Source organism: Lepidochelys kempii, chromosome 1 (genome assembly GCF_965140265.1).
Source record: "Lepidochelys kempii isolate rLepKem1 chromosome 1, rLepKem1.hap2, whole genome shotgun sequence".
NCBI classification, from domain to species: Eukaryota; Metazoa; Chordata; order Testudines; family Cheloniidae; genus Lepidochelys; species Lepidochelys kempii.
The window spans coordinates 214,356,276-214,382,408 of NC_133256.1; the positions used below are offsets into that span (position 1 = coordinate 214,356,276).

Genomic DNA, 26,133 nt, shown 5'->3' on the forward strand with positions numbered 1-26,133 from the left:
CCTCCCTTCTTTTAGAACCCCTGAGGATACAGCGTCCATCAGTTTTCTGAATGAAGCATCAGACTTTTCCCAAATACTAGAAAATGGGGGAGCTGTGATGATCTCATGGTGCTGGGAGACTGGTTTGTCAGTCCTTGGTTTTTTATTCACAACCCCTAGAGCATGTGCTCCATGTTTGTGAATGTGGGCACTTTCGCTCACAGTTTTCTGAGGGCTTAGTGTGATGGTGACCACTGAGGAACTGGAACTGTGTTTGCGTGGTTGGTTTTTACCCAGGTCTTTTGTTTTGTCCTTGGGTTTGATGTATATGAGGTTTGGACTGCCCTGATGCTTCATCTGCACTCTCGTGCTGTTTTGTGTTGGCGTTGGTAAAGGTCTCAAAGCAGATTCCTGGTTCTCTGGTAGTTCTGCTGGAGGTGTCCCTCTAGCTCTGACTACAGCATTGTCAGGAGAGCTGCACATGCCTGATTAGGGGGAAAAACATTTTACAAAACTTAACTTTACCATCTTTCTCACCCACCCCTGTGTATTTACTTAAAATACACAACCTCATAAAACAACCAAACCAATAAGCAAACTATATTTACCGGGCTTCATCCATCCATCAGTCACTGATGCTGGTGAATTTTCCTTTTCATCTGTCTCTTTCCTTTTTCTTTTGAGCTTGTTTACCCTCTGGTCTAAGAATCTCTCATGTTTTCACCATACTGTAGAGCAGACATGATTATTATAAAACACATGAAACTGTCTTGAAACTTAAAAAATAAAATACTCATTAGGGTGTTTTTCTATTTAAAAAGTCATTGCTTTAAAACAAAATAATCCATTTCTGGCTGTACAACAAACACAGGTTTTGAGTTTATTTCTACCACTTAAAAAAACCCAAGAGAACCTACAAACATTTTTAAAAGCACATCTCATTTTGCAGAATAAAAAACAAACTGCTTAAAAAACCAATTTTAAAAATCCATTTTAACACATTTTTTCCAGAAACTCCTGTTAGTTTGAAACACACCAAACCAATACTTTGCAGCCATATACTTTTTTAAAAAAAGAAACCCACCGAAGTTTTGCACAAACTCAGACACACACACACACCCAGCAGTTTAAGACACCAAACCAAATACCTTTTTAAACACCCACACTTATCTCTAGCTTAGGTCCCTGAATCGCTAACAATTTAAAATTAAAGCCAACTCTTTTAAGAAGACAAACAACCCCATTTTAAAAAATCTCAGTTTTTTTGCAGAATAAAAACCAAACTGCTTTTAAAAACCATTTTGCACAGAAAAACACTTTGTTAGTTTGAAACACACCGTACCATCAGCTTGCAGCCATAAAACCCCAGCAGTTTAAATCCAACAGTTTGCAACAAAATACTTTTCAATAAACCCACATGCATTTAAAAGCCAATTGCAGAAAATTACCTTCTACCACAGGATGAAGGGTTTCTACCGCATGGTTGTTCTGTTTTTCCCTATGTGTGTTTGGGCCTTTGGGTTAAAGAACAAGCAAAAATTTTAGTTCGTATCATTCCTGAAATGCATCAAACCCCTATACAATCTGTGTAATACCTGAAGTTTTTTAATTTAACAGCATTAAGCACAACTTTCGTTAAAAATGTTTTTTGGCTTTTACCACCTTGTCTTGGTGGTGAAATCAGCTTAAAGTTACTGGTTCTATGCTAAACAGATCACACTGCAATTAAGATAGGTACCATTATTTAGTAAGGACAGCATGGCCAAAGAGTGACATTATATATGTAGCCCTTCTGCCCAGCTGATTTGGCAGCAACAAGGGCCAGGTTCAGTATCTAGGGGTTCTGTTTCAATAACACGATGCAAAACCGGCTCGAGCCCCCACCCAGGGACAATTACATACCACCCACCCGGTGCACCTCTCAGAGGCAATACTTCCCCTCTCGCAAGCACAGAGTCTGAATGTAGCAAAAGCCTTTTAATAAAGGAGGGAAACAATGTGGCATTATGTTGGGGAAACACCACAAACAGGATTCATACCACAAACTATGAGCAAAAGACCCACCCCCAAGTATGTTTGGCAGTGTCCTTTTCCCCTCAGGGTCTTAAGTCCAGCAACCCAAAAGTCACCCCACCCACAGTTTCTGTCCTTGGTCAGTGCAGCCTCCAGAGTTCAGAAGTTCATCTGCAGAGTTTACCTCCCAGCCTGGGTGCAAGTGGAGGGAGGTATGGGGGGCATCTTACATGCTCCGCTGCTCGGGTCGATGGCAGCGTGCCATACCTCTCCATGGGGTCCTGCTGCAGTCTTCACCACCAGCTGCACCTCTCTGCTGCTGTCCACTCCTCTCCGCCAGCTGCCCTGCTATCCGCTTTGCGCTCCTCTCCTCCAGCCATCCAGCTGTCCACTCTTCTCTGTGTGCCTCTCCACCAGCCGCCCTGCTATCCGCTAGCCATGCTGCTAACCACTCTCCAACTTGTCTTCAGTCCCCCACCTTAACACAGCTCTCAGCTCCTAGTAACTTCAGCTCTTAGTGAGTTTAGCTAGTAGTAGGGGGGCCTCAGTGCTGGTGGACCACTAGCCCAAAGTAGGTCTCAAGCTTAGACCTAGGTATCAGTGATTTCAGCTCTGCAACATGTAACAAGACTCCTAATAGAATCAAAATTAGCTCTGAGTAGCAGCCATGTTAGTCTGTAGCCCCAAAAAGAAAAAAACTCCTGTTCTTTTTAAAATTAGCTCTGTTCTTACACAGTGAAGGGAGAAGAAAGGAGTCAGAGTACTGTTTCAGGACCTCAAAAAGTGCCCACACTGCCTGCCTCTCAATTCACTGAATTTTAGAACCCATGTCCCTTGCCTAATGAGTACTGCTTACTTGAGGGTGCGTCCCTCCATCATAAAATGCCAAGTACAGTTCTACTGTTCTTGATTCACATAACCAGGATAACAACCCTCTATTACTCCTGCCCCAATAACAAAAAGATTGGGGATCCCACAGCAGCCATAGTGACCATTTGGGCAGGCAGTCCATCGTGCTAGGCAGGGTGGGTGTGCCCATGCAAAGGAGATCGGCACCTGAAGTCCTTTTCCACAGCTCATCACTAGATGTCAGGGTAGAGCTCATTCTGACCCTGCTTACATATAATATATATTTCCAGAGTAAAAAACAGGGAGCATACCTCCTCTTGCAGTCCAGTAGCAATTCAATTCAAGATAGTTTCTGTTGAAAAAGGACAGTCTCAAAAAAACTGAGGTTTTTATACCATCCTAACTGTTTGTTTCAAACAGACTTCAAAAGTCTGCAGTTAGCAGGTTGATTCGATCACAACTCTGAATTAACAGATACTTAAGGACTTTAGGCCCCCCGCCCCTAATATTCCCTTTTGTGATCTGGTGTGGGGGAATTAAGTTCTCTGCACAACTGGGCTGCTTTTGGCTATTTTTTTTTCTTTTAGTTAAAATACATTTTTCTGTTTCAATGAAAAAAACAGTAAATCACCATATACAACAATCCTTAATGTTACTGTACCCCATTCCCAAGTGTGGGACCCCTTACAGATATCAATGAATGTCTTCGGGCTTGTTTGTTTTTTAAACACGTTTCTTTTGTGCTTAAAGTTTGGAGGTTGTTTCTGAAATAAAATGGGTGTATCACAACCATAGTAAGCACCCTACAAATACCTAGAGCTTTTAAATGTTTGATTGTCTTTAGCACAAATGCTTGTTCTAAAGGATGGTGGAGGTTTGTGAATGCTTGAAACATTTCAGTTTTGGGTTAGACCCTTGTTTATTTTTGTGACTATATTATTTTAATGACTTTGAGTTGCTAGAAAGTTGAACGCTATGGGTCACTCTAACTCCTGGGTTATATTTAAACTGTCCAATAGCATTCAACCAACTCCTGGAGATATATTTAAACTGTCCAATAGAATCTGCAAACTCCTGAGGTTTTATTTCATTTCATATTAATCATAGCTCACCATCCTCACCCACCCCCCTCCCTTACTGTGGGTGTACACCCATCAAATTTAATTACTGATCACTAATATGATTAACTCTGTTGGCAACATGGGTGGGTAATCTCAGTCACCCTGTCTATTCAGCAGGGGAGTGGTTAAAACCGTTCAGTTCAACAGGGTGGGTCAGCTCTTTTGTACTCAAACACATGTCTGAACCATCCCTGTTTTTTTTTAAATTGTAAATATTACCCAAAATTGAGCCAGCTAGTAAGCTTAGGGAGAACTAATGACCCACCAGAGTTTAGCAGAAAGCAGCACGTTTATTATACTGACAGCTAAGCTCAAAAGAAGGGATGGGGGGTGGGGTGTCACACTTACACCCGCATACTCACGCTCACAGGACAGGCACGGCACTGGAGATGTCAGGATCCTTCAAGGTAAGTGTCCCACAGTGCAGCGATGGACGGTGCGATGAAGGTAAGTCTTCCCGAGGCACGATGGAACGCAACACGGGGAACCACTGGCCAGGCAGTCTGGGTGAAGGGCCTTCACGGGAGGTCCAAGCTTGTGAGTGCACTCCTGAGCACATGGGCCCTTCCCCTTTTAAGGACCTGCTCCTCATGGCCTGCGACTAGACATGACTTGGTCAAGTCTGGTTGGTCACACTCCGCCTCAGGCAGTGTCCATGCAGTGTCCATGCATTGGGTGTGTGAGCGCTGCCTAATTAGAGTCCCAGACTCCTTGTCTACCTGGGAGCTCTTCTGAACTTCCAGCTGTTCACCCAGCCCATTCATCCCACAAGCATTCCAGGAGGGACAGGGAGTGGGAAAGCCACTTCACGGGTATTCGAAGAGGGAGAGGAGACAAAGGGGCCGCGGGGAGTGTAACAGACCTTTTGAGCAAACAGGTTATACATAGCATAGCCATACAGAGCATACAGATCACTGCTGCGCCTACAACAGTAAACGCACTTTTAGGGTGTGTCCCCCCCTCACAAGATTCTACAACATACATTTCAGCTTTTTGCTGTAAATGGGTCTCTTTTACACAAAGACACAAGAGCTAGGTTCTCACAAACTATTTTTGTTATTTAAAAGACATACAGCTCCTTGAAAACAAACCAAGATGCTCCATTAAAACTATTAGCTCACTCAAGGGCCGCAGAGACCTTCTAACAGAAACACAGATAGTCACAAAGCCCTTTTCAATAGATTTTTTTTTTATTTACAGCGACCAAGTTTTATATGGCATGTTTGTCCCCTCACCATTCTCTAACCTAATCCTTTTAGATTTCTTAAGCAGGGTTCTGTAACTTTTTGTGCAGACCAGATGGTCAATATAACGCTATAAGCAGGCATCTTCCGGTTTGGTCATTTTCTTTAAACACTTCAGGGTCTCCACTGAATTGCACAGCATTTATCAAGGTCACCCCTTGCACTAAATATTCTTGAGTTCAGCACAGACATTGCATAGCATCACCTATGGCAATAACAGTGTTTAAGAAGCTTTCCAAACACAGCTCAGCACACAAGCCCCGGAGCTTGCAGTTTATATCCATTGAAATCCAGGCTACACAGTCATGGTGCCGCTGGCCTCGTGCATCTATGACACAGCTCTCACAATCTTTGAAAATCTTTCCCTAAGACAGTGATTAAGGACAGCATAAACTGCAATGTGTACAATAAAAGTATGACTTTTTACGCTCATGACGTGGCATTGGCTCAGTTAGTTCCATGCCAAGCCTCCTCTTAAACTCCTCATAGCTGTCATCCTCCGAGTCCTCTTCAACAATTTGTGTCGGTATTGAACAAAAACAAGGCGGGCCTGGTTCGTCTTTGCTGTTTGATGCAACGCTGTCCAGGGCCTCCAGGGACTTGAGAAAGGCATCCTCTAGCTGTTGAGAGATTTTCAGAAAAGAAACAAGTGTAAGTTCCCACTGCTTGTTTTTAGATTTACACAAGCCCAGTTCCTAACCCCATTACACACACACACACACACACACCCACGCCCACACACACACATCTAAATTGTTCATTTACCTGAGCGACATCTTTTCCGTTCACCTTGTCTGCGGGTGACTCACCCGAGCTGCATTTGCCTTCCACCTCCGGGGGGTGGACGACGAGAGGCCAGCACACTTATCGGGGTGTCTCATGAGCAGCTGGGTTTCGGGGTCAGGTTCCGGCATATCCATCAATGGCTGGACCAAAGGGCTCCCCTTGACTGTTCCCTCCTCCTCCTCAGAATTCTCGTTGATGTAGCACTTTCTCTGTGGATGGTCGAAGGCCGTCGGGCCTAAAAGAAAGTCCAAAGTTTTCATGGGGGTGGTGAAGGAGTCCATGTTTCCTGTCAGCATTTCCACGATTTCTACAACACGTGTTCTTAGTAAGAGATGGCCTCTTCTGCCCAGTGCTGGGACTTATGGGGCGGTGGTGCTGCACTCTGATTGGCAGAGGGTGGTGGGAGGCGGTCTTAGAGAGGTCACATGACCCTCTTCTGGGCAGTTCATTCTGCCCCAGAACCTGCCCTATTTTGATCAAATCTGTTCTCAGGGCAGTCCTCTGTGGACAAAACCCATCCCAATTGGTAGAGGGTGGCGGGGGGAGTTTCTAGAGGTGTCACACAAACCACTTCCAGATGGGTCACCCTGCCCCAGAGTTCCCCCGATAGGTCAAATATCCTCTCGAGGGTGGTTCCCCCCAGCAGCTGAAACCCATCCTGATTGGTAGAGGGCGGTGGGAGAAGATGTTAGAGGGGTCACACAACCCACTTCTGGATGGGTCAACCCCCTCTGGAACTCCCCCCGATTGGTCAAATCACCTCTTGGTGCAGTCCTACCAGGGCAAAACCCATCCTGATTGGTAGAGGGCAGTGGGAGGAGTTCTTAGAGGGGTCACATGAGACACCTGGCTTCTGTTCATGTGTCCAGCTTGACCCCAGAAGTAATACCCCATGGGTGGGACTTTCGGTGACAGGTGAGCAGGGCTTAAGGGGTTAAGGGGCTGGGCTAACGTTTGATTGACAGTAGGACCCTTCTACTACTTTGCTGATATTTCCTGTTTTGTCATAACTGTTTGTTTAAATAGTTGGAGGGCAGAGTGAGGAGGAATGGCATGATTGGGGCAGGGAGTTTAGAAAAAATAAGGAGAGGGAAGGATGGGGAAAAGGCACAGCCACACCTCCTCATCTGCCAAGCGAGTCACTCACTGTCGAGTGTTTTTCTGGAATCACAACAGAGCGGAGTCTCAAGGAGGGATTCGAAGGAGGATCAGGTGTTGGTTCCACAGAATTTCTGAGGGAGTTTTCTCCATACAGATAGGGCAGCATGGGAGAAAATGCAAAGGTAAAAAGTTAAAGACGTTTCCCTTAATCCAAGTATTTATAGCAGTTCTCTTGAGGAAGAGCAGGAGGTAGGTGTGGTGCCAGCCAGTCATTATTCTGTGCTCTTCCCTTCCCTTGTGCCTGTTCCTTGAATTGTCTGTGTCCCATGAATCAAGTACACTTGTTTCGAAGTGCTGCTGATAGCACTGATGCTGTCCTACTATCTATCCTGCTGCTGATAACACCAATGGGCATGGTGTGTGCAGGACCTCCTGCTACTGCAAGAGAGGGTCATGGCCTACTCAGGAAGCCCTATGCTCTGCCTCTACCACTACGAATCATGGTCCAGACAGGAAACCCCAAGGCCAGGATGAAAGTAACATAAAGCCCTTACCGGTACAGGGGCCTGACTCTGGGCCCCTGGAAAGGGCGGGGCCGTGGGCAGAAGGGGTGGGGCTGGAGGTCAGCCTCCCCAAGCCAGCCCATCCGCGCTCCCTGGCCTGTGCTGCCCGGGGCTCCGTCAGTGATTTAAATTGTAAATTGCTGGCCCCGGGGCAGCTGCCCCTTTTGTGCCCCCCTTTGGCAGCCTGGGTTGGGGGGCAATGATGTTAAAGCGCTGCCCTGGCAGTGCTTTAAAGTCATCTGCGTACAGGCCAATACCAGCAGCCACTTTTTACTGGTATGTTGTACCGGCCCACTTTCCCCCCTGCCCCAAGGCCTATTAGTAGAAGAACTGTCAATATTTCAGATGCTGCTGAGTAATTCTTCTCCTATAAAGCTGATCTGAGCGACACAACCTGGTTCTAGTGAGTTGTCCTTATCTGTAATTGGGCATGTCCTGTACTGGGAATTGGTCTTGTAATGATCACCTTTGGCACAAGAGATTTCTTTCCTAGTTTATAAAATAACCTGCCTCGAATGTCTCCCAGTTCATGTTTAATATGATATAGAATCTATCAGGGTGAGAAACAGCACGGCTACAGTTTGTGCAGAACTTTTCCTTCCGGCTCCGGAGATTGGGGGTTACCCGATGATCTGAGGCTGTGATAAACCTGACATCAGGAGGGGGCTCATCACTCATATATGGTGATGTTTGTTGCTTTCGAGTTTTATTGGATGTTTTAGCTGCATAAAGTCACAGATAAAACCACTGATAATAACTAAAAAGGCAGATGGGTTTGCTATTGGTTCCTTCCCGCAGCTGATGCCAGCCTCTGAATCTATATATTTCCCTTCCACTGCTTTGTTGTCACTTGTCAGACACAGTGGAGCCCTGGCAGGTGCTTAGGTGCAGCCAGTGCAGTGAGTGGGGGGACAGCAGGTCAGGCTGGCAATGAAGGGACATCTCTCCACTCCGGTGCTGTGGCTTCTTCTCCTCTCATTTCAGGACACAGCAGGTAAGTCTCCTCTGTGCTTCACCAGGGGAGCTGGGTTAACTGGAATGAGGGTGGTAACTTTTACAGTCAGGTTTTTACCATTGGTGCCCATCTAGGAGCTTGTGACTTTTCCTTTCGGGATTGGATCTTGCCATTGTTATCGAGGCTTTTGTTACCTTGAGATTGGACTATTCAAATGAGCCTAATGTGGGGCTGCACCTTAAAACCATTCAGAGAATGAAGCTGATGAAAATGGCAGCAACACATTGAGCAGGGCATCATGCTGGGAGTATGTTACAGCCGTGCTGTAGGATCTGCACTGGCTGCCCATCTCTGGGTGGAGGTTAAAGTGTTGGTGATGATTTATAAAGTCCTGAATGATCTGGGACCAGCCTCCCTGAGAGATCACCTCTCTCCATACGGATACAGCTATGGTTAGCAGGGACACCTGAGCTGGTTCCCCCTTTTTATAAAGGAGGGGGGTGGCTGGCAGGGTGTTCTCTGTGAGGCCTCCAGGACTCTGAAACTTGTTATCCTGTTTGGGCCAAAATAGCCGAAATTTGTTGACCTTCTGGGCACACTGCAAAAGACACTCGTTTGGGGGTTGGGGGTGGGAAGGACCCAGGCTGTGCATCACATAATGAGAAAGGGGTGGGAAGGAGTTTCTGTAGGTATCTGGCTAGCTGAGTTCCTGTTGAAATGGTCACTTCATGCTAATGGGATTTGAGTGTGTTATCAATGTTGTCCAGGTGCCAACAGTCTTTGTCCAGAATCCAACAGTTCCAAGGGCCAAGTCCTGTCTCCTCACTCCCCCATACGCTCACTGAAGCCAGAAGAAGTTTTGCAATTTTGAAGTGAGCAGGATTTATTCAAATAAACCCAGAGCTGATTCCTCCCAGAGAAGGGGGGTGTACATGTGTTGGGGTGCAGTGTGCAATGCCCTGTTCCCAGGGGGGTATCGGAAGCTCTGCCAGCAGGAAGATTTATCCTGCAGGAGCCCTGCCTCCCTCCCCCAGGATTTCTGCTGGAGCAGAGAAGCTTTGAATCCTAGTTGGAGACTAGAGAAGCCCGACCAGCACAAGCTGCATGGCAGAGGTGCCGCATCAGGGCCTCTCACGGCCACGTTGGTTTCATTCCCTTAAGGCCGCCCCTGCCCAGTTTCAGGGCTGCTCTCATTCCTCCAGCACAGAGGGGGCTGCAGGCTCTTTGCCAAGCTGTGTCCCAGCTCCAGGAAGACTTAACAGCAATGGGGGAGGGGGGAGCAGATCATGAGGTACATCAGCATGTGCTGGTGCGTCTTAGGGAGTGAATCTGGCCCAAAGAATCCAAAACTGATCAGCAATAGGATTCAAATTGAATGTGGGACCCAGATATGATTCAAATAATGCAGTGATTGGAACCTGCTGGGCTGGTGTTAGCAGCACAAGAATGATCCATGTGTCTGGCAGGGCAGTGAACTGCTCAGCAGTAGCTGGTTCATGGGAACCCGATGTGCTGCTGCGCCAGCCTGAGAAACTGACCCTGACCTTGATAATCAGCAAGGTCAGTCTCAATTATTATCTTTGAGAAAAACCTGCCCTGATGTATATTTCACAGACAGCTCAGTAACTGCGGTGAGTAGGGGGCTGGTACCCAGAAAATCCTGACAAAACCAACCCTCTAGCAGGTTACTTGGCGTTTATATTTCAGATTCCCAAGAAGTTCCTATATAATGTGCTGGGATTAGAGCCCATGACACAGCTGTGTATGACCGGAAAGCATGGAATTCTGTGGTGACTTCTGCTGATCAGACTGACATTGCAGGGGATGGACAGTTACTACCACGTGCGGGATAAATTACTGCACGATTGTGGGATAGTGTCATATAGTGATGCCAAGCACATGTTCAGCTCAATGCATTTTAGTTGGATTGCTGAGGAAATGTGTATCATCCCTTTGATATTTTTTATTTTCTATGGGAAACTTGAGTTTTCTTCACATGAACACAGACACAGTGGTATGTGTGGGGGGGTGGTATACAACATAGGAGATAGCACCATGTAGCTTTCCCTTTCCCTCAGTGCCCGAATCCTCCTCCCTGAGCAGAGGCCAGGTCAGTCTTTGCCAGAAGATTGTGTTTCACAATCATTGACCTCTTTACATTGTGCGGGAAAGCAAATTTGTAAAATGATGTGGTGTCCAGGCAAACAAATGAGAAAATATCAGGGGTGGGCCAAAGTGGCAGGTTTCACTCCCAGACCCAGATCTGAACTTCCCCAATATTCAGAGTGCTGGGTGGGGTCATTATTCCAAGTTGGGCTACAGAGGTGTAGCCAGTATATGGTAGGTGCAGTATGTAAATGTGATTGTTATCCAGAAAGGTGCTGATGGCTGCCATCGGGGAATCTTTGATCCTAAGACAATGAATGAAAGCCAATGGCAGGACGAGAACTCTCTTTTAGGCTCAACAGACGGAGCAATCAAGATCCTTTATGTCGTAAAAACAGCTGCAGACAGTGGGGGCAACTGCCAAAGGCACTGGGCACATGGGCAGGGCAGAGCTAAGCCAGGGGTTTCCACTGTTGCCAAAGCAGGGGCTAGGATACTGGTCTTAGACTGTGTCTGTTGTGGGGAGAAGCCAGTAGAAGGAGTTGTGACTGGGATTTTGGAAGCAGAAAGGAAACAAAGCCTGTTGGAGCTCACTGGAGGGGCAGGCTGGGGGATTTCTGAGCAAGGAAACTGACAGCTCTTGTTAGTTTCTACTGGGTGCAGGGAAACAGAACTGTGTGTGCACTTAGCTAGAGCAGTGCTGCAGCCTTGGGTCCTGCCACAAGTGAACATCACGGAGTTAACTCCGTTGAAAAAAAGTCCCTATTTTTCTTAGTGCAGACCAGGCCCCATGGGTTCCCTGTGGGACTGCACGGAAGTGAGCTGTACCTGAATAAACAGCCCTGTGGATTGCAGTAAAGTGAGCATTTTCTATTTGCTTGGCATTGAAGGAGCAGGATGGTCTGGCCACGTACTGGTGTGAACTGCACTGTTCTCTGAGCTCCGTGGAGGCTCCATAAACACGGTGTCCCTGGCTCAGCCATCCACCGCTGCAACCAGCCTGTTCCAGGGCTCACAGTGGAACTCTGCATGTAGCTGTAACTCCTGGGCATTGTAATGATGCCTGGACTTGCTCCCAGTCTCAGGGACAGTCCTAGCTCTTCACACCCTGTCCTGTGGACCAGTTCTCCCAGCCAATATCCCAGGATTGTGTGGCAGGCAGTGGCCCCTCCTCTCATTCCTTGTTAAATGCCTCTCTTCCAGCAGCCAGCTTTGCCTCTCCACAACCCCTACAGATACAAACAACTCTAGAGACAACTGGGGGCAGGGAGTGGAACTCAGAGCAACTGGGAGGAAAGCAGCTTGCAGGGAGTGGGGGCAGAGTCTGCTGCTCATGTGGGGAAGGAGCAGCATGTACATGCAGGCCAGAGAGGCCAGGTAGAAAGGGGAGAAGAGGAGGAGGAAGAGCCCAGGGGAGGTGGGTGGGAAGAGACCAGTGGAAGAGGGAAATGTGTGGGGCAGGTGGGGAGAGGAAGCTCTGGCAGGGAGCACCAGGCTGTCATGCCAAGCTCCACAGAACAAAAGTTGTGAGGTTAAAAAAAAATCCAGTCTCATTTTTCCATCTGTCTTTGGACGTTGGAACCGCCCCCCACTCCTCTGCCAGCGTTGGGGTGAGAATCGCAGGCTGAAAAGTCACCCTTTAGTGCACCCGAACTGCACGACTCTCCCTGGCTGCTCAGCTGGAGACTGCGCTTACCCTCCCCTCACCCCTGAGACGGGAACTGCCGTCCATTGCCCAGCACTGCCTTCGCTCTCCCTCCTGGTTCAGTTCCTCTGACAGACGAAGGGCTGGCTGGGAAATAGCTTGACAGCTACTGAGCTAATTCATGCAGCGTAGTTCACGCTCACACACACAACTTCTGTTACTGTTCAGGGGTGAGTTACAGACAGAGATACTGGAGACCTTCACTCTGATCTGACATTAACCCTTCACATAAATTATGTCATTGTAACACGACAGGTTTGGTTTAGCCTTTTGCAAACAGCAACACTTCCCTGACTTCCTCCACCCCACACTGCCCCTGCAACTTCTCCACCTGAGACCGGGAAGCACTGCCCCCATTCTAGAGACCCCTCCCCTCTCCTGCCTGTGTCCCCTTTGCTCCTGCCCCCTCCCACTCCTAACCCCATCCCCTGCCTATTCCAGACTCCGTTCCCCTCCCCAATACTACCTCCTGTCCCCCTTCCCCACAACCCCTCCCCTACCTCCTGTCCACTGGCACCAGACTCCCCACTCCTCCATCCTCCCCAATCCTCCCTCATGTGCCCCTGCTCCAGGCTCCCTCCCATCCTCTACTCCACACCCCTCCCCTCCTCACCCTCTTGCAGCCCTGCTTCAAACCCCCTCCCTCCTTCCCCCAGAAGTTCACCCTTCCCCACCCCTCCCTCCTCTTTCCCCCCTTATAAACCCCCCTCTTCTCCCCAATGCCTCCTTTTGCCCCCTTTCTCCTCTCTGCCCCTGATTCCTCATCCCCTCCTCACTTCTCACTCCTGTCCCCCACTCCAGACCCCTTCCTCTCGCCATGCAGACTCCCTTTTCTAAACCCCCTTCTCCTCCCCTCCCTCCTTCCCCCTGCTCAATAACCCACTCCAGCCCCATGCTCCCTGCTCCCCACTCCAGACCACCCTGTGCTCCATCTCTACTCCTCCATCCTGCCCCAATTTCAGATCCCTGTCCCCTCCCCTCCCTTCTCACTCTGTCCTGCCTCCCTGTTAACTCCCAATGCAGACACCCATCCCCTCCCCACTTCTCCCTCCTGCCCCTGCTTTCCAACCTCCTTCCTGCCCCCCAGTCCAGTCCCACCTCCTCGCTCCTGCCCCTTCCTATGCCCCTTTCCAGACCTTCCTCCCTTCTGTCCCTTCTGCCTCCCTGCTCCAGACACTCTCCCTTCCCCACCCTCTTTCCTCCCCTTCCTCCAGAACCCCCTCCCCACCGCTCCCTCCGGCTGACTTATTGTCTTTACCCCATTCCCTTGCAACCCTTGAATCTGCCTCCTGTCTCCCCAATGCCCTGCTCCCCTCACTCTCCCCATCCTCCTTTCACAGGGTCTCTGCTGCCCACCACGGTCCCTGGGTCCTCTCCAACCCCCTCAGCCACACAGAGACAGCCGTGTTCCCAGTGGGCTTTAAGTGAGAAGTGGCAGCCAGCTTTACTCAGGGCGGCCTCATTCCCTCATAGAATCATACAATATCAGGGTTGGAAGAGACCTCAGGAGGTCATCTAGTCCAACCCCCTGCTCAAAGCAGGACCAATCCCCAACAAAGTCATCCCAGACAGGGCTTTGTCAAGCCTGACCTTAAAAACTTCTAAGGAAGGAGATTCCACCATCTCCCTAGGTAACGCATTCCAGTGTTTCACCACCCTCCTAGTGAAAAAGTTTTTCCTAATATCCGACCTAAACCTCCCCCACTGCAACTTGAGACCATTACTCCTTGTTCTGTCATCAGCTACCACTGAGAACAGTCTAGAGCCATCCTCTTTGGAACCTCCTTTCAGGTAGTTGAAAGCAGCTATCAAATCCCCCCTCATTCTTCTCTTCCGTAGTCTAAACAATCCCAGTTCCCTCAGCCTCTCCTCATAAGTCATGTGTTCCAGTCCCCTAATCATTTTTTGTTGCCCTCCGCTGGACTCTTTCCAATTTTTCTACATCCTTCTTGTAGTGTGGGGCCCAAAACTGGACACAGTGCTCCAGATGAGGCCTCACCAATGTTGAATAGAGGGAAACAATCACATCCCTCGATCTGCTCGCTATGCCCCTACGTATACATCCCAAAATGCCATTGGCCATCTTGGCAACAAGGGCACACTGCTGACTCATATCCAGCTTCTCGTCTACTGTAATCCCTAGGGCCTTTTCTGCGGAACTGCTACCGAGCAATTCAGTCCCTAGTCTGTAGCGGTGCATTGGATTCTTCTGTGCTAAGTGCAGGACTCTGCACTTGTCCTTGTTGAACCTCATCAGATTTCTTTTGGCCCAATCCTCCAATTTGTCTAAGTCCCTCTGTATCCTGTATGCTGTCATACTGTAGGGAGATGGCGGCTGTGACGGTGCCCCCCATAAGACTTTATGGAAATATACTTATAAATGTATATATGACATCACTAGAATGTGTTTTATGCTACATATGCCATGTAACATATCTCTGTAAAGGTTATGATCTACTGAATCTATTCATCCTATTTGTATGCATGTATCATTTTTGTATTTGAAGTTATGAATATTGGCTGTATACTTGTTTGATTCTGAGTAGGTTTTAGTGAAGCAGTTGGTCTATTCTCAGTAAGTGCCCAATAAAGAAGCCCTTAAGCCAACAATGAACTTGGAAACGCCAATCCACATCTGGGCTTTCCCAGGAATGTGGCTTGGTTGGTAAGGAACTCAGTCATGCAGGGACATGTGACTTGCCCAGGTGACTCCAAAACTCCATTTTGTCTTCAGCTGGCTAAAGAGAGAGCCTCTCCACCCCCAAAGATACCTGAAAGAATCTGGAACAAAGGACAGTAACCATAGGGGGTGTGAGTGATTGATGGACCCAGACTAGAAGGAGACTAGTTTGTAAAAGAGAGCTTACCGGAACTGGTGAGGTTTTTATCTGTATTCAGTTTTATTACGGTAGTAGGCTTAGATTTGTATGTTTTATTTTATTTTCCTTGGTAATTCACTTTGTTCTGTCTGTTACTACTTGGAACCACTTAAATCCTACTTTCTGTATTTAATAAAATCACTTTTTAATTATTAATTAACCCAGAGTATGTATTAATATTTGGGGGGGGCAAACAGCTGTGCATATCTCTCTATCAGTGTTATAGAGAATGAACAATTTATGAGTTTACCCTGTATAAGCTTTATACAGGGTAAAACAGATTTATTTGGGGTTTGGACCCCATTGGGAGTTGGGCATCTGAGTGTCAAGGACAGGCACACTTCTGTAAGCTGCTCTCAGTTCAGCTTGCAGTTTGGGGCACGTGGTTCAGACCCTGGGTCTGTGTTGGAGCAGACTGGCGTGTCTGGCTCAGTAAGACAGGGTGCTGAAGTCCCAAACTGGCAGGGAAAGCATGGGCAGAAGTAGTCTGGGCACATCAGGTGGCAGCTCCCAGGGGGGTTCTGTGATCCAACTCATCACAGTGGCATCTTGCTGGCTTCAGCCCCAGTGACAGGAGATGGCACCATTTGGAATAAGGGAAACTCCATGAGTTGGGACCTTTCATCGTGTTATTATGGGACAGGTAAAAACACCCCAAATCGCCAGAGTGGGGATAAAATTGCGAGAGCTGCAGCACTGACAGCCCTGAGTGTGAGGCCCTGAGATGGGATCAGGTGGAGCCATGATGAAACTTTGGGCATGTCCCATTCTCCTGGCTCTGGGCACAGATCCCCTCCTGCCGAGGCGGATAACGCTGGGGTGGGGGCTCCCTGCTTCTTCTGACCCTGCTCTGTGTCTCTCTTTGAAGGTGCTGAGGAGCTGAGGCTGGTGGACGGAGGCAGCCCCTGTGCTGGGAGAGTGGAGGTTAAACACCAGGAGCAGTGGGGGACGGTGTGTGAGGATGAGTGGGACATGGAAGATGCTGCGGTTGTTTGTAAGCAGCTGGGATGTGGAGCTGCTGTCAGTGCCCATGACCAGGCTCATTTTGGAGCAGGATCTGGACCAATTTGGCTGGATGACGTTGCCTGTGATGGTACCGAGTCTGCTCTTTCGCACTGCAGGAACGCGGGATGGGGCGTGCATGACTGTGTTCATGACTGGGATGCTGGAGTGACCTGTTCAGGTAAGAATCAGTCAACTCAGTCCTGAAAGGCAAATCCCCTGAAACAAAAGGGCTTGAACACATAGGGTGTTGTGTGCCTGTGACCCTAATGAGAAATGAACAAAAAACAGAGCAAGTCCTGTAATTATTGTTATTATTGAGCTTTAATTATTACTGTTCATGTCACTGGACACTGAGAAGCCCCCTGTGTGTCTGTGAAGCATTTTCATTATCTCATCTCCAGTTGTTTCAGTGCCAAATTGTTCCTTTCCCTTTCCGTTTGAATGGGTCTAAAAATGCAGATAGGAGAGAAAATGGAAAAGGAAAATGTCACTTAGGCTCCTAAGTCACTGAGGCACTTTTGAAAATGTTACACTCATGCCAAAATCCAGACCCAGACACCCAACCCCAGAGGTACAGAGACTGGGGCATTTATGTAGCCCCTTTGCCACTCTCATAGGGTGACCAAGGAATGGGCAGATTCTCCCAGCTTGGCCAGAATTAGATTTAGTGGAGAGCACTCACCCGTCTGCTCTGTTACTTCTCACATTTTGGACCAACCAGTAACAGAAAATTTCACAATCTCTGATACCCTGTAGATCTAGTGTAGCATAGGGAGCTCAGCCAAGAGTAGAATATTTTCCGGAGCTAAGGGCAATGTTTAATCTCAACCCTTTCTTGGATTTTGAGTGTTTCAATGACAAACATTGATACGCTCCTCACATGGGGGGACGGGTTGTATGAAATTTCTTAGTATTTTTTAAAAATAAAAAAAGCTGGGGTCAGTGGGAATTTTACAGAAATGCATTGCCAGGACTTTGAAACTCTGCAGAAAACAGATTGACCTTCACCAATGTAAATTCCCTAACCCAGTAATAATAACTGCAGTGCCTTATGCTGCCCACCGAGCAAATGAACAGCAGGGAGTCCCTCTCCTCTGAACCTCACCAGGAGGAGGGAGCTGCACAAGAACCAAGGGGTATCAAAGCAAAAGACCTTTCTGTAAAACTGCACCTGCATCTCAGCTGGAGCTGCAGGTTTGCAGTGGGAATAAAGTTCAGGTTTATAACAGGGCGCTTGAAGGGCTGGGCTGCCTAGTGGCTGGTGCGCCTGACCTCGAGCCCCTTCTTTTCCAGGTTGAGTTGCCTCAGTCTTTTAGGCAGTGGGGCAGGGAAACCCAGGCCCTCCCTCTCCACCAGGTCCCAGCCTAGGGTTATGATTGCATCTACCCCTGAATACGGCAGGCCTCTGAGCAGGGAGTCTAAATCTCCTGCCCTGGGCTACTTCCTACCACCGTCCCTTTTGTTTTTCAGGCATGGCCCCTCTAGTCCCATTCGCTGGGTGGCTTGCATCCCAGAGCACCCTCTCATGGATCTTGGGTGGCATTGTGCTGCGGTCCCAGGCTCCTTCAGATGGGGCGGGGCAGCCGCAAGTTTGGTGAGACTGAACCCCACAATGTCTCTGGGCTTCAGGAACCCAGTTACCCCAGTTGCTGGAGGCTCCTAGGTCTCCTCCACAGTCCCCCTTGGCTAGGGAGACAGTGATTATTCCCTGGTGGCTGCCTCCACTGGTAGGCTAGTGACCCTTCCCCCTCAGGTAGGGAGGCGGATAGCTCCCGCCTCTTCGCCAGTCAGCCCTCAACTGAGCCAAGCTCTCTCCTTTTCTACCCCCCAGGCCTGGCATTGGCTGCAGGTACAGCGGGATGGGGCTAGCTCGACCCAAAGGCTCCCTTTAACCCCTGCCGTGCTGGCAGAGTAGTTCCACATGCCTGTGCTGAAGGTTGGAGAGGAGGATGAGTCTTTCCATGGTCCTTATAGTTATGTCCATTCTTGTCACTAATCCCCATCTTCCCTGGGTATAGGTGCAGGGCCAGCTCATAGGGCCAAACCCAGGGTTACTTCCTCAGGCAGTCAGCTACTGACTGTAATGTGAGTTTGCTTTGTCCAGACTGAGTAGAAACAGAATAAAGGACTCAGGATTGGGCTGATTAAGGATTATTCCAGAAATAACCAGTCAGCCCTCTACAAACTGCCCTGTGCACTAGGTATCACTGAGAACAAACACATACGAGAGCTGTGATGTTTCTGCACCAAGCAATTTTTCAGAGCTGCTCTCCTGAATGAATACTCAAAAACTTTCCAAAAGGTGGCAGTCATCTTCTTATATGCAGTGTTGTTGCAGCCGTGTTAGTCCCAGGATATTAAAGAGACAAGGTGGGTGAGGTAATATCTTTTATTGGACCCATTTCTGTTGGAAAGAGACAAACATTTGATCTGACAGAGAAGAGCTGTGTGTAAGCTCAGAAGCTTGTCTCTTTCACCAACAGAAGTGGGTCCAATAAAAGATATTACCTCACACACCTTGTCTCTCTCAACCCTCTCTCGTCCAGCTTTCACTTCTCATTTCTGGTTGGATTAATACCAAACTTTGCCAAAACATTTTCCTCCACCAAGGTCCCTGCCTCAGTCATTGCACCGGCTGGACGGTGCCCAGGGAATGAATCAGGGATGCATAGTGAAAGAGGCTGTTGTCTGTAGGCCCACAGCCTCATTGGCTGCAGCAGCAGCATCGCCATCTTCGGCAATCCCTCCATTAGAGGATGATCTCTACCACAGATTTACATATGGGTCCTGAGACAACTCAGGAGTCCGATTCTGGAACCATAGATCTGCCCGCAGTAGGTACAGACGTTGCCTGACGGGTCAGCTGCCTGCTGGAAGAAAGTTCTTTCTTTTTCCTTCCTTCCCTCTGTCTTTTCAACTTCGAGGGCAAGGCACTTCATCTTGAAGCTGGCCACTGCCTGCTGGAGGATGTTGCATCATTGAGATCGGTTGGTTGCTTGCTCCTTCCAGCTTGTGATGTCCGTATGAGTTTTCTTGTGTGGAAGAAAATGAACTCCACTCTCAGGTTGGAAGCAACAAACTCAGAGACAGCTTTTTTTGAGCAATTGCAAGGGAAGAATACAGCTGGCAGAGAGCATCTCTGCCTCAGTTTCTTCAAAGTACAAGCGAAATCAAACAAGCATTTATACCTCTTTGTGACGTGCATAAATTAAAAATATCTACATTTTATTTAGGCTATTTACTATCTATTCCAGTATTTTCTCACTTTCTCTTCTCAAAACATTGTTATCTCAAGGCTAGGTCACACTGACTATTCTGCTGTTTCCCACTCGCTTCTGACGTGAGCCCTGCTTCTACAGGTCTCGCAATATTAGGCTAAGACTTAGCTCAACTGTTGCTCTGTCTCTGACACTTAAATGACTGCACTTAAACTCTCTCTTTCTTTCCCTGCTTCCACACTCAACACTTTTGTGCTTCCTTTAGCACAACTAACATTCTTAAACCTCCAATTGCATGAAGCCTTGTATTTCTGTTTCTAGCTCAGGAGGATCAGAATCAGTCCTATAATTCTTAACTGGATATAACGATAACGCATGATTAATATGAACATGAAAGGCATTTTTGTTAGTACATCCCTTACAACAACAATAACATATTCCTAGACTAAACAAAAGCAATACAAGCATTAATGTCCCCATTGTAATAATATGCTGGGGTTGTTTCATTGCCTTAGTTACATAGCACATTACATCATAATTAGTACACAAAGTAGACACTCTATAGGCTGTATGAAAAGCATGTTTTTCAATTTGATATATATTCTGAAGCACATGGATTTGACCCTGTAAGTCAGAAATTTTCCGAACCTCTGGTAGGAGTGAGCGTAAATTTTGAAACCGGTCGGGTATCAAAGTGGTCCAATTAAAAGAAATCTGATACTCAAGGTCCAATTGTAGGGTTTTGTCTGCAGGCCAAGAAATAATGTGATTTCCTGCGGCCGTAGTGAGATTAAAATATAAGTCTTGCAAAGTGGCAGCCTTAACATATATACAGCTATCATTAGCTTGGAAAATTAACTTTCCTTTCAGGGTAGTTCCTTGTCCCATACCTTCCCAACAAACTTTTGTCAAATACTGTGACAACTTCCCTTGCTTCAATTTCCTTACGCACTGAAGCTGCAGGGGTTTTAAGGGACATAACGTCCACTGATTCCCTATTCCAATCCAAATATCGGGTGTTATTCCAGGAGCACTAACAACAAATCAGCTAGGCATACCAGGTAGTCTAATCGCCCAGACGTCACGGTGAATAATCGAGTCCCACATGCATCCTCCCCATGGACCAGGCAGGATTCGGTATGTAGAAGCACACACCCCTCCTACCAGCCCATATGCCTGGAAGGAGCACTGCGAGTACTTGCAACTCCATCCTGAAAATCTCCAAGTATGTCTCCATGGCCACAAATCAGATGGTACTGCTGAAGCACTAGTAAGGGCAGTGGGCCAAGCCTGATGCTCAAGATCACTCTGAATGGTCATTAGCTGGTCATTCAGGAAATCCTGCAGCTCTGAACATGCTAGATCCCACTGCAATTCCTTTCCTGCCTCAGTGATATTCAACACCATTCCTGTCAACAGCTCCTGGGTCATCGAACTAAGGGCGGAAATAATATGTAAATTCACCAACTCCAGCTTGCACCTGGGTCAGTTGTGCTCCAGTAATAAGACCAGTGGCTTTCTCTAGTTGTCCAAATTTCTCATCATGTTGTTGGCCCTTAAGAATATTCCAAATTGCTGCTGCACTATTTGCACCATCCCATAAGTGTCCAGCTAAGCCTCTTTTCTTCCTAGAGGAGACCCATGTTCTTTGCTGTTCTAGCTGGATAGCAGCTCCCTTGGAAAAATTGGGATACATGGAAGTGATTTGAAAGCTGGATAGGGGCGGGGTGAATTTCACAGTCCCAAATGTGGCATTAATTATGGTTATTTGATGTCCTAGTACATCTCTTTCGGGGATAGCATTATACCACATCTGTTGTTTAACTATTTTCAAATACTTTTGAGCGGCATTAACATCAATAACATAAGAAGGGGTATATTGTAAGATGGTACAGGTTAAATTATTAGTTACTGGGATCATTTCAGTACAGGTAAAATTTCCAGTGGTAGAACATACTCTCTGAGTATGAGTCTGGTTATTTACTAATTGGGTAACTAAATAACAAGGGCCCCTTTCTCCCAATACACTACAGACCCTTGGAATGGCCATCATATCAACCCCTTCATAAAACCCATCTATCTCAAATTCAAATTCCCTAGAGTCATTTGTGGTAATGTCATATACGTCTATTTCTACTGATCCATTTGTTCTCCATTCATTTGTTCGCTCATATGATATGTCCTGAACCTTAAAAAATAAATTTTCCAAACAATACTTAAATAAAGCACTAACATGTGAAGGCCTTGGCCATTGGGTTGCATCAGAATAGATAGTATTGTCTGTATCTGGCTATGTTTCAGGAGTGGTAGTGGTAATGGAGATAATGACAGGGGTAGTGGTTGTGGCAATAAGGCGCTTTTGATATTCTTCATCTGAAAGACAATTAGGGAGAGCAGTGCATTCCCAGGGTACTTGTCCAACAGCACAGGTCACAGTCGATGGAATAAACCCCAAAATCCAATGAACACCACACTCCCAAGACTGGTTACAGTTTCCTCCCTGCCAGCCTACAATACTCCGTTTCTTCCATGAGGGCCAGTTCTTCATGTCCTTTGTAGTCAGGAACTCCTGGGCTTTGGCAGGTTCTGCAGAGCGAGCGTTTCTTTTTCTTCTTTCCTGGAACAGTTGTGTTCCAGCATCATACAGGGGAGACATTACCAGCACATCATCCTGTAGTGCTGTGGTTTCTGTAGCAAATGCTGACGACACAATGATTTCATCAGCGGACAAGGGAGAGGTTACTAGCACTTCACCTGTCCTTTTCTCCTGCCATTCAGGAGGAGGAACAGAAGTAGAAACAAGCTGATCAGCAGTTGATGTCGAATCATCTCACGGTAGAGGGGTCTTTTTGCAGTGAGAAGCATGGGTCCAGGCAGTCAGTCCTTGGCACTTCACAGCGGTGTTGGTAGTCAGCAGGACTTGGTAAGGGCCTTTCCAGCGTGGAGCCAGAGCATTCTTTCGCTGGTGGACCTTTACATAGACCCAATCTCCTGATTCCAAGGACTGGCAAGGCTGTTCAGGGTCCTTGGGTAATGCTTCCTTCACCTGTGAGTAAAAAGACTTAACACATTTCATTAGTGCCTGGCAGTAATTAACATCATATCATCCATCAAATGAATGTCCATCTGAGCAAGGGCCAGTGGGGGCGCAACTGGAAGTCGCATTGGGCTCCCTGTCAAAATCTCATGTGGGCTAAGTCCAGTCTTTTTGTTGGGAGTGGCCCTCATGCTCATCAATGCTAACGGCAAGGCATCTGGCCATTTGAGGTTTGTCTCTGCACTAATCTTAGCCAGTTTGTTTTTCATAATCCCATTGTGACGTTCCACTGTCCCAGCAGATTGTGGATGGTGAGGGCAGTGGAGGTTGTGTTGAATCTGCAAGGCTGCACATAATTCCTTTACAATCTGTCCAGTAAAATGAGTGCCACGGTCACTGTTGATACACCCAGGTATACCAAATCTTGGTACAAAGTCTTTGAGCAAAATTTTCACAACAGACGTGGCATCTGCCCTCCTGCAGGGGAAGGCCTCAACCCAGCTTGAAAAAACATCAACTAATACATATTCATAATTACAACATTTAGACATTTGAATACAATCAATCTGAATATTTACAAATGGTCCCCACAGAGGGGGATGGGCTGCTTGTCTGGTTTTAACATCTTTACCAACATTGTGTTGCAGGCAGATTGAACATTATTGGCAGTAGTGCTGGGCCACAGAAGGAAAACCTGGGGCATACCAATTGCGTCCCACTGCAGCAAGCATCCCCTTTTTGCTCACATGCGATATCCCATGATGCAGGCGAGCAAGATAGGGCAAAAGCATCCGTGGTGCAACAAGCCGTCCATCCTGGAAGCGCCAAAAATGGTCAGGGTGTAAAATGCACCCAGCAACACTCCAAGAACGTTTTTTGGTCTCTGACGCCATCTCTTGAATCCTAGCAAGGTCGTCGAGGGAAGCCAGTGGAGATTGCTCAACTAAGGCAAAAATAAAAACAACCTGAGGGGCAGAAAGGACTGCCTCCTTGGCGGGTGAATCAGCCGAAGCTTTTCCACGAGTAACTTCATCCTGAGGGGTTTGATGAGCAATGCATTTTACAATAGCAACAGCTTTGGGCAACAAAAGAGCATCCAAAAGAGCAGATACATACTGACTATTCTTAATAGGGGAACCAGAGGATGTAAGGAAACCTCTGTGTTTCCAAAGTACACCATAATCATGAGCCACTCCAAACGCATAGTGAGAGTCAGTGTAAATAGTAATGGTTTGATCCTGTGCCAGAATACGTGCTCGTGTCAAGGCTATAAGCTCAGCCACCTGAGCTGAAAAGACAGAGGGAAGGAAAGCACTTTCAACAACAGAATATAAAGAACAAACAGCATAACCAGCAACCTATTTTCCCTCAGAATTTCGCAAACAAGAACCATCCACAAAATAAATAAGATCAGGATTCTGCAAAGGCACATCAGTAAGATCTTCCCTTGGGCGGGTAAGAAGAGAATTAACAGACACACAACCATGGGGCTCTCCATCCTGAGGTCCCGGTAACAGGGAAGCAGGATTCAGAATGGGGCAACGAGCCAAAGTAATATGAGACGAAGATAACAGAATAAGCTCATATTTGGTAAGTCGAAAAGTAGATAAATGCTGTGTCTTAGATTTTAACAGAAGAGCTGCTACAGCATGAGGTACTGAAACAGTTAAGGGTGAGCCTAAAACAATAGATTCAGATAATTGCACAGCCAGGGCAGCTGCAGCAACTACCCTAAGGCATGGTGGAAAGCCAGTTGCTACTGGATCCAATGCAGTCTTGTAATAAGCCAGTGGACGGTATTTATCTCCGTGTTTCTGTGTTAGCACAGCCAAAGCAAATCTATTCCGCTCATGACAGAAAAGAATACATGGTTTAGCATAATCAGGGAGTCCTAGGGCAGGCGCACTAGAAAGAGCTTGTTTAATAATTACGAAGGCTTGTTCCACCTCCTGAGACCACAAAAGTGGCACAGGGGTGCCCAGTTTAGTTAACTCCTGAAGTGGTTTGATTATTGTAGCATAACCCAAAGTCCACTGTCTGCAATATCCAGTCATGCCAAGAAAGGTTTGCATTTGGATATAGTAAAAGGCCTAGGCATTTTTAGAATAGCTGTAATACGAGAGTCTGACAAATGACGAGACCCAGATGAAATATCATGACCTAGGTAGTGCACTCTAGATTGGCTTAGCTGAAGCTTTTCCCAGGAGGCCTTGTGATCTTTTAAAGCAAGAGCAGTTAAGAGAACCATAGTATCAATTTTACACGAATCAAAGGAAGGAGATGCAAGCAAAAGATCATCCACATATTGTATAAGTACAGATTTTCCTGGAAAGACCACATCATTCAGATCCTTTTTTAGGATCTGAGAAAACAGGGAGCGTGATTCTGTATACCCTTGGGGTAAAGGAGTCCAGGTATATTGGCGTCCCTTATAGGTAAAGACAAACAAATACTGGCTATCAGGGTGAATAGGAATAGAAAAGAAAGATGAACAAAGATCCACAACAGTAAAATAAGTGGCTGCAGAAGGAATACAAGATAAAATAGTTGCCGGGCTTGGAACCACAGGAAAAGATGTCAACACAACAGCATTAACCGTACAGAGATCCTGAACAAAGTAATAAGTATGTTCCCCCGGTTTCTTTACAGTGAAAATAGGAGTATTACAAGAACTAATATCAGGAACAACACCACCTTGCTGTAAAAAAGAATCTATTACTGGGGCTATACCTTTCTCTTCATCAGGGCGCAGTGGATACTGTGGTACCCTTGGAAGAGGCTTAGAAGGGTCAACCAGGATTTTAACTGGTTGTGCAGTTTGAATCTGCCCCACTTTGTTTGCATGCTGAGACCAAAGGCAAGCAGGCAGTTGCAATAACAAGTTAGCAAGGTCACTGCTAAGGGCTGAGTTTACTTGAGCTGGCTCCTGCATTTGCCAGTACCAGATTGGTATTCTCATCAGGAACTTCTAAGAATACGCCATCTGGTGTACAATAGATGGTATAACCCAATTTACATGATAGATCTCTTCCTAACGGGTTTACAGGAGAAGATGGACTAAGCAAAAAGGCATGTTGATCCAAAATAGGTCCCACAGAAATAGAAAGAGGTTTGGTAACAGGATGAGGAACAGGCTGATTTGAAATACCAACTGTATTAACAGAAGAAGATGACAAGGGAACAGAGGAAAACTCAGCAGACCGTAAAGCAGATCTGCTAGCACCTGTATCTACAAGGCAAGCTACAGATTGTCCTGCAATTTCACAATTTATGTACGGGCCTTCTTCATTGATAGGAAGCAAAGGATTCATGATGCAGTTATGTTCCCTCAGGCTGTCCTAATAAGGATTATTTTGTGGAACAAAGGTAGGTACATCAGGGTCTGAGAATGGGGGTGGGTGGTTCAGAGGAGGTCGGTTCGGGCATTCGTTTCTCCAACGTCCCTCCTGGCCACAGAAGTGGCATGCGGTGTTCGCTGATGGGGGAAGATATGAGGGACCTCTCCATCTCCCTCTTCCCCTTCCTCGCCCACCCCTCAGTATCCCACAGCCTCTAGGCTGACAAGTTTGCAG

At 47.1% G+C, this 26,133-nt stretch overlaps 1 protein-coding gene across 1 annotated transcript in view; it reads left to right on the top strand.

Moving 5' to 3' along the window:
- Positions 1–8,586: 8,586 nt before the first annotated feature.
- LOC140898840 (antigen WC1.1-like) overlaps positions 8,587–26,133 on the top strand; it is a 56,186-nt gene continuing 38,639 nt past the window's right edge. Inside the window, 2 exon segments of the mRNA XM_073313332.1 lie at positions 8,587–8,650; positions 16,170–16,484. Coding sequence (XP_073169433.1) covers positions 8,587–8,650; positions 16,170–16,484 — 379 coding nt within the window.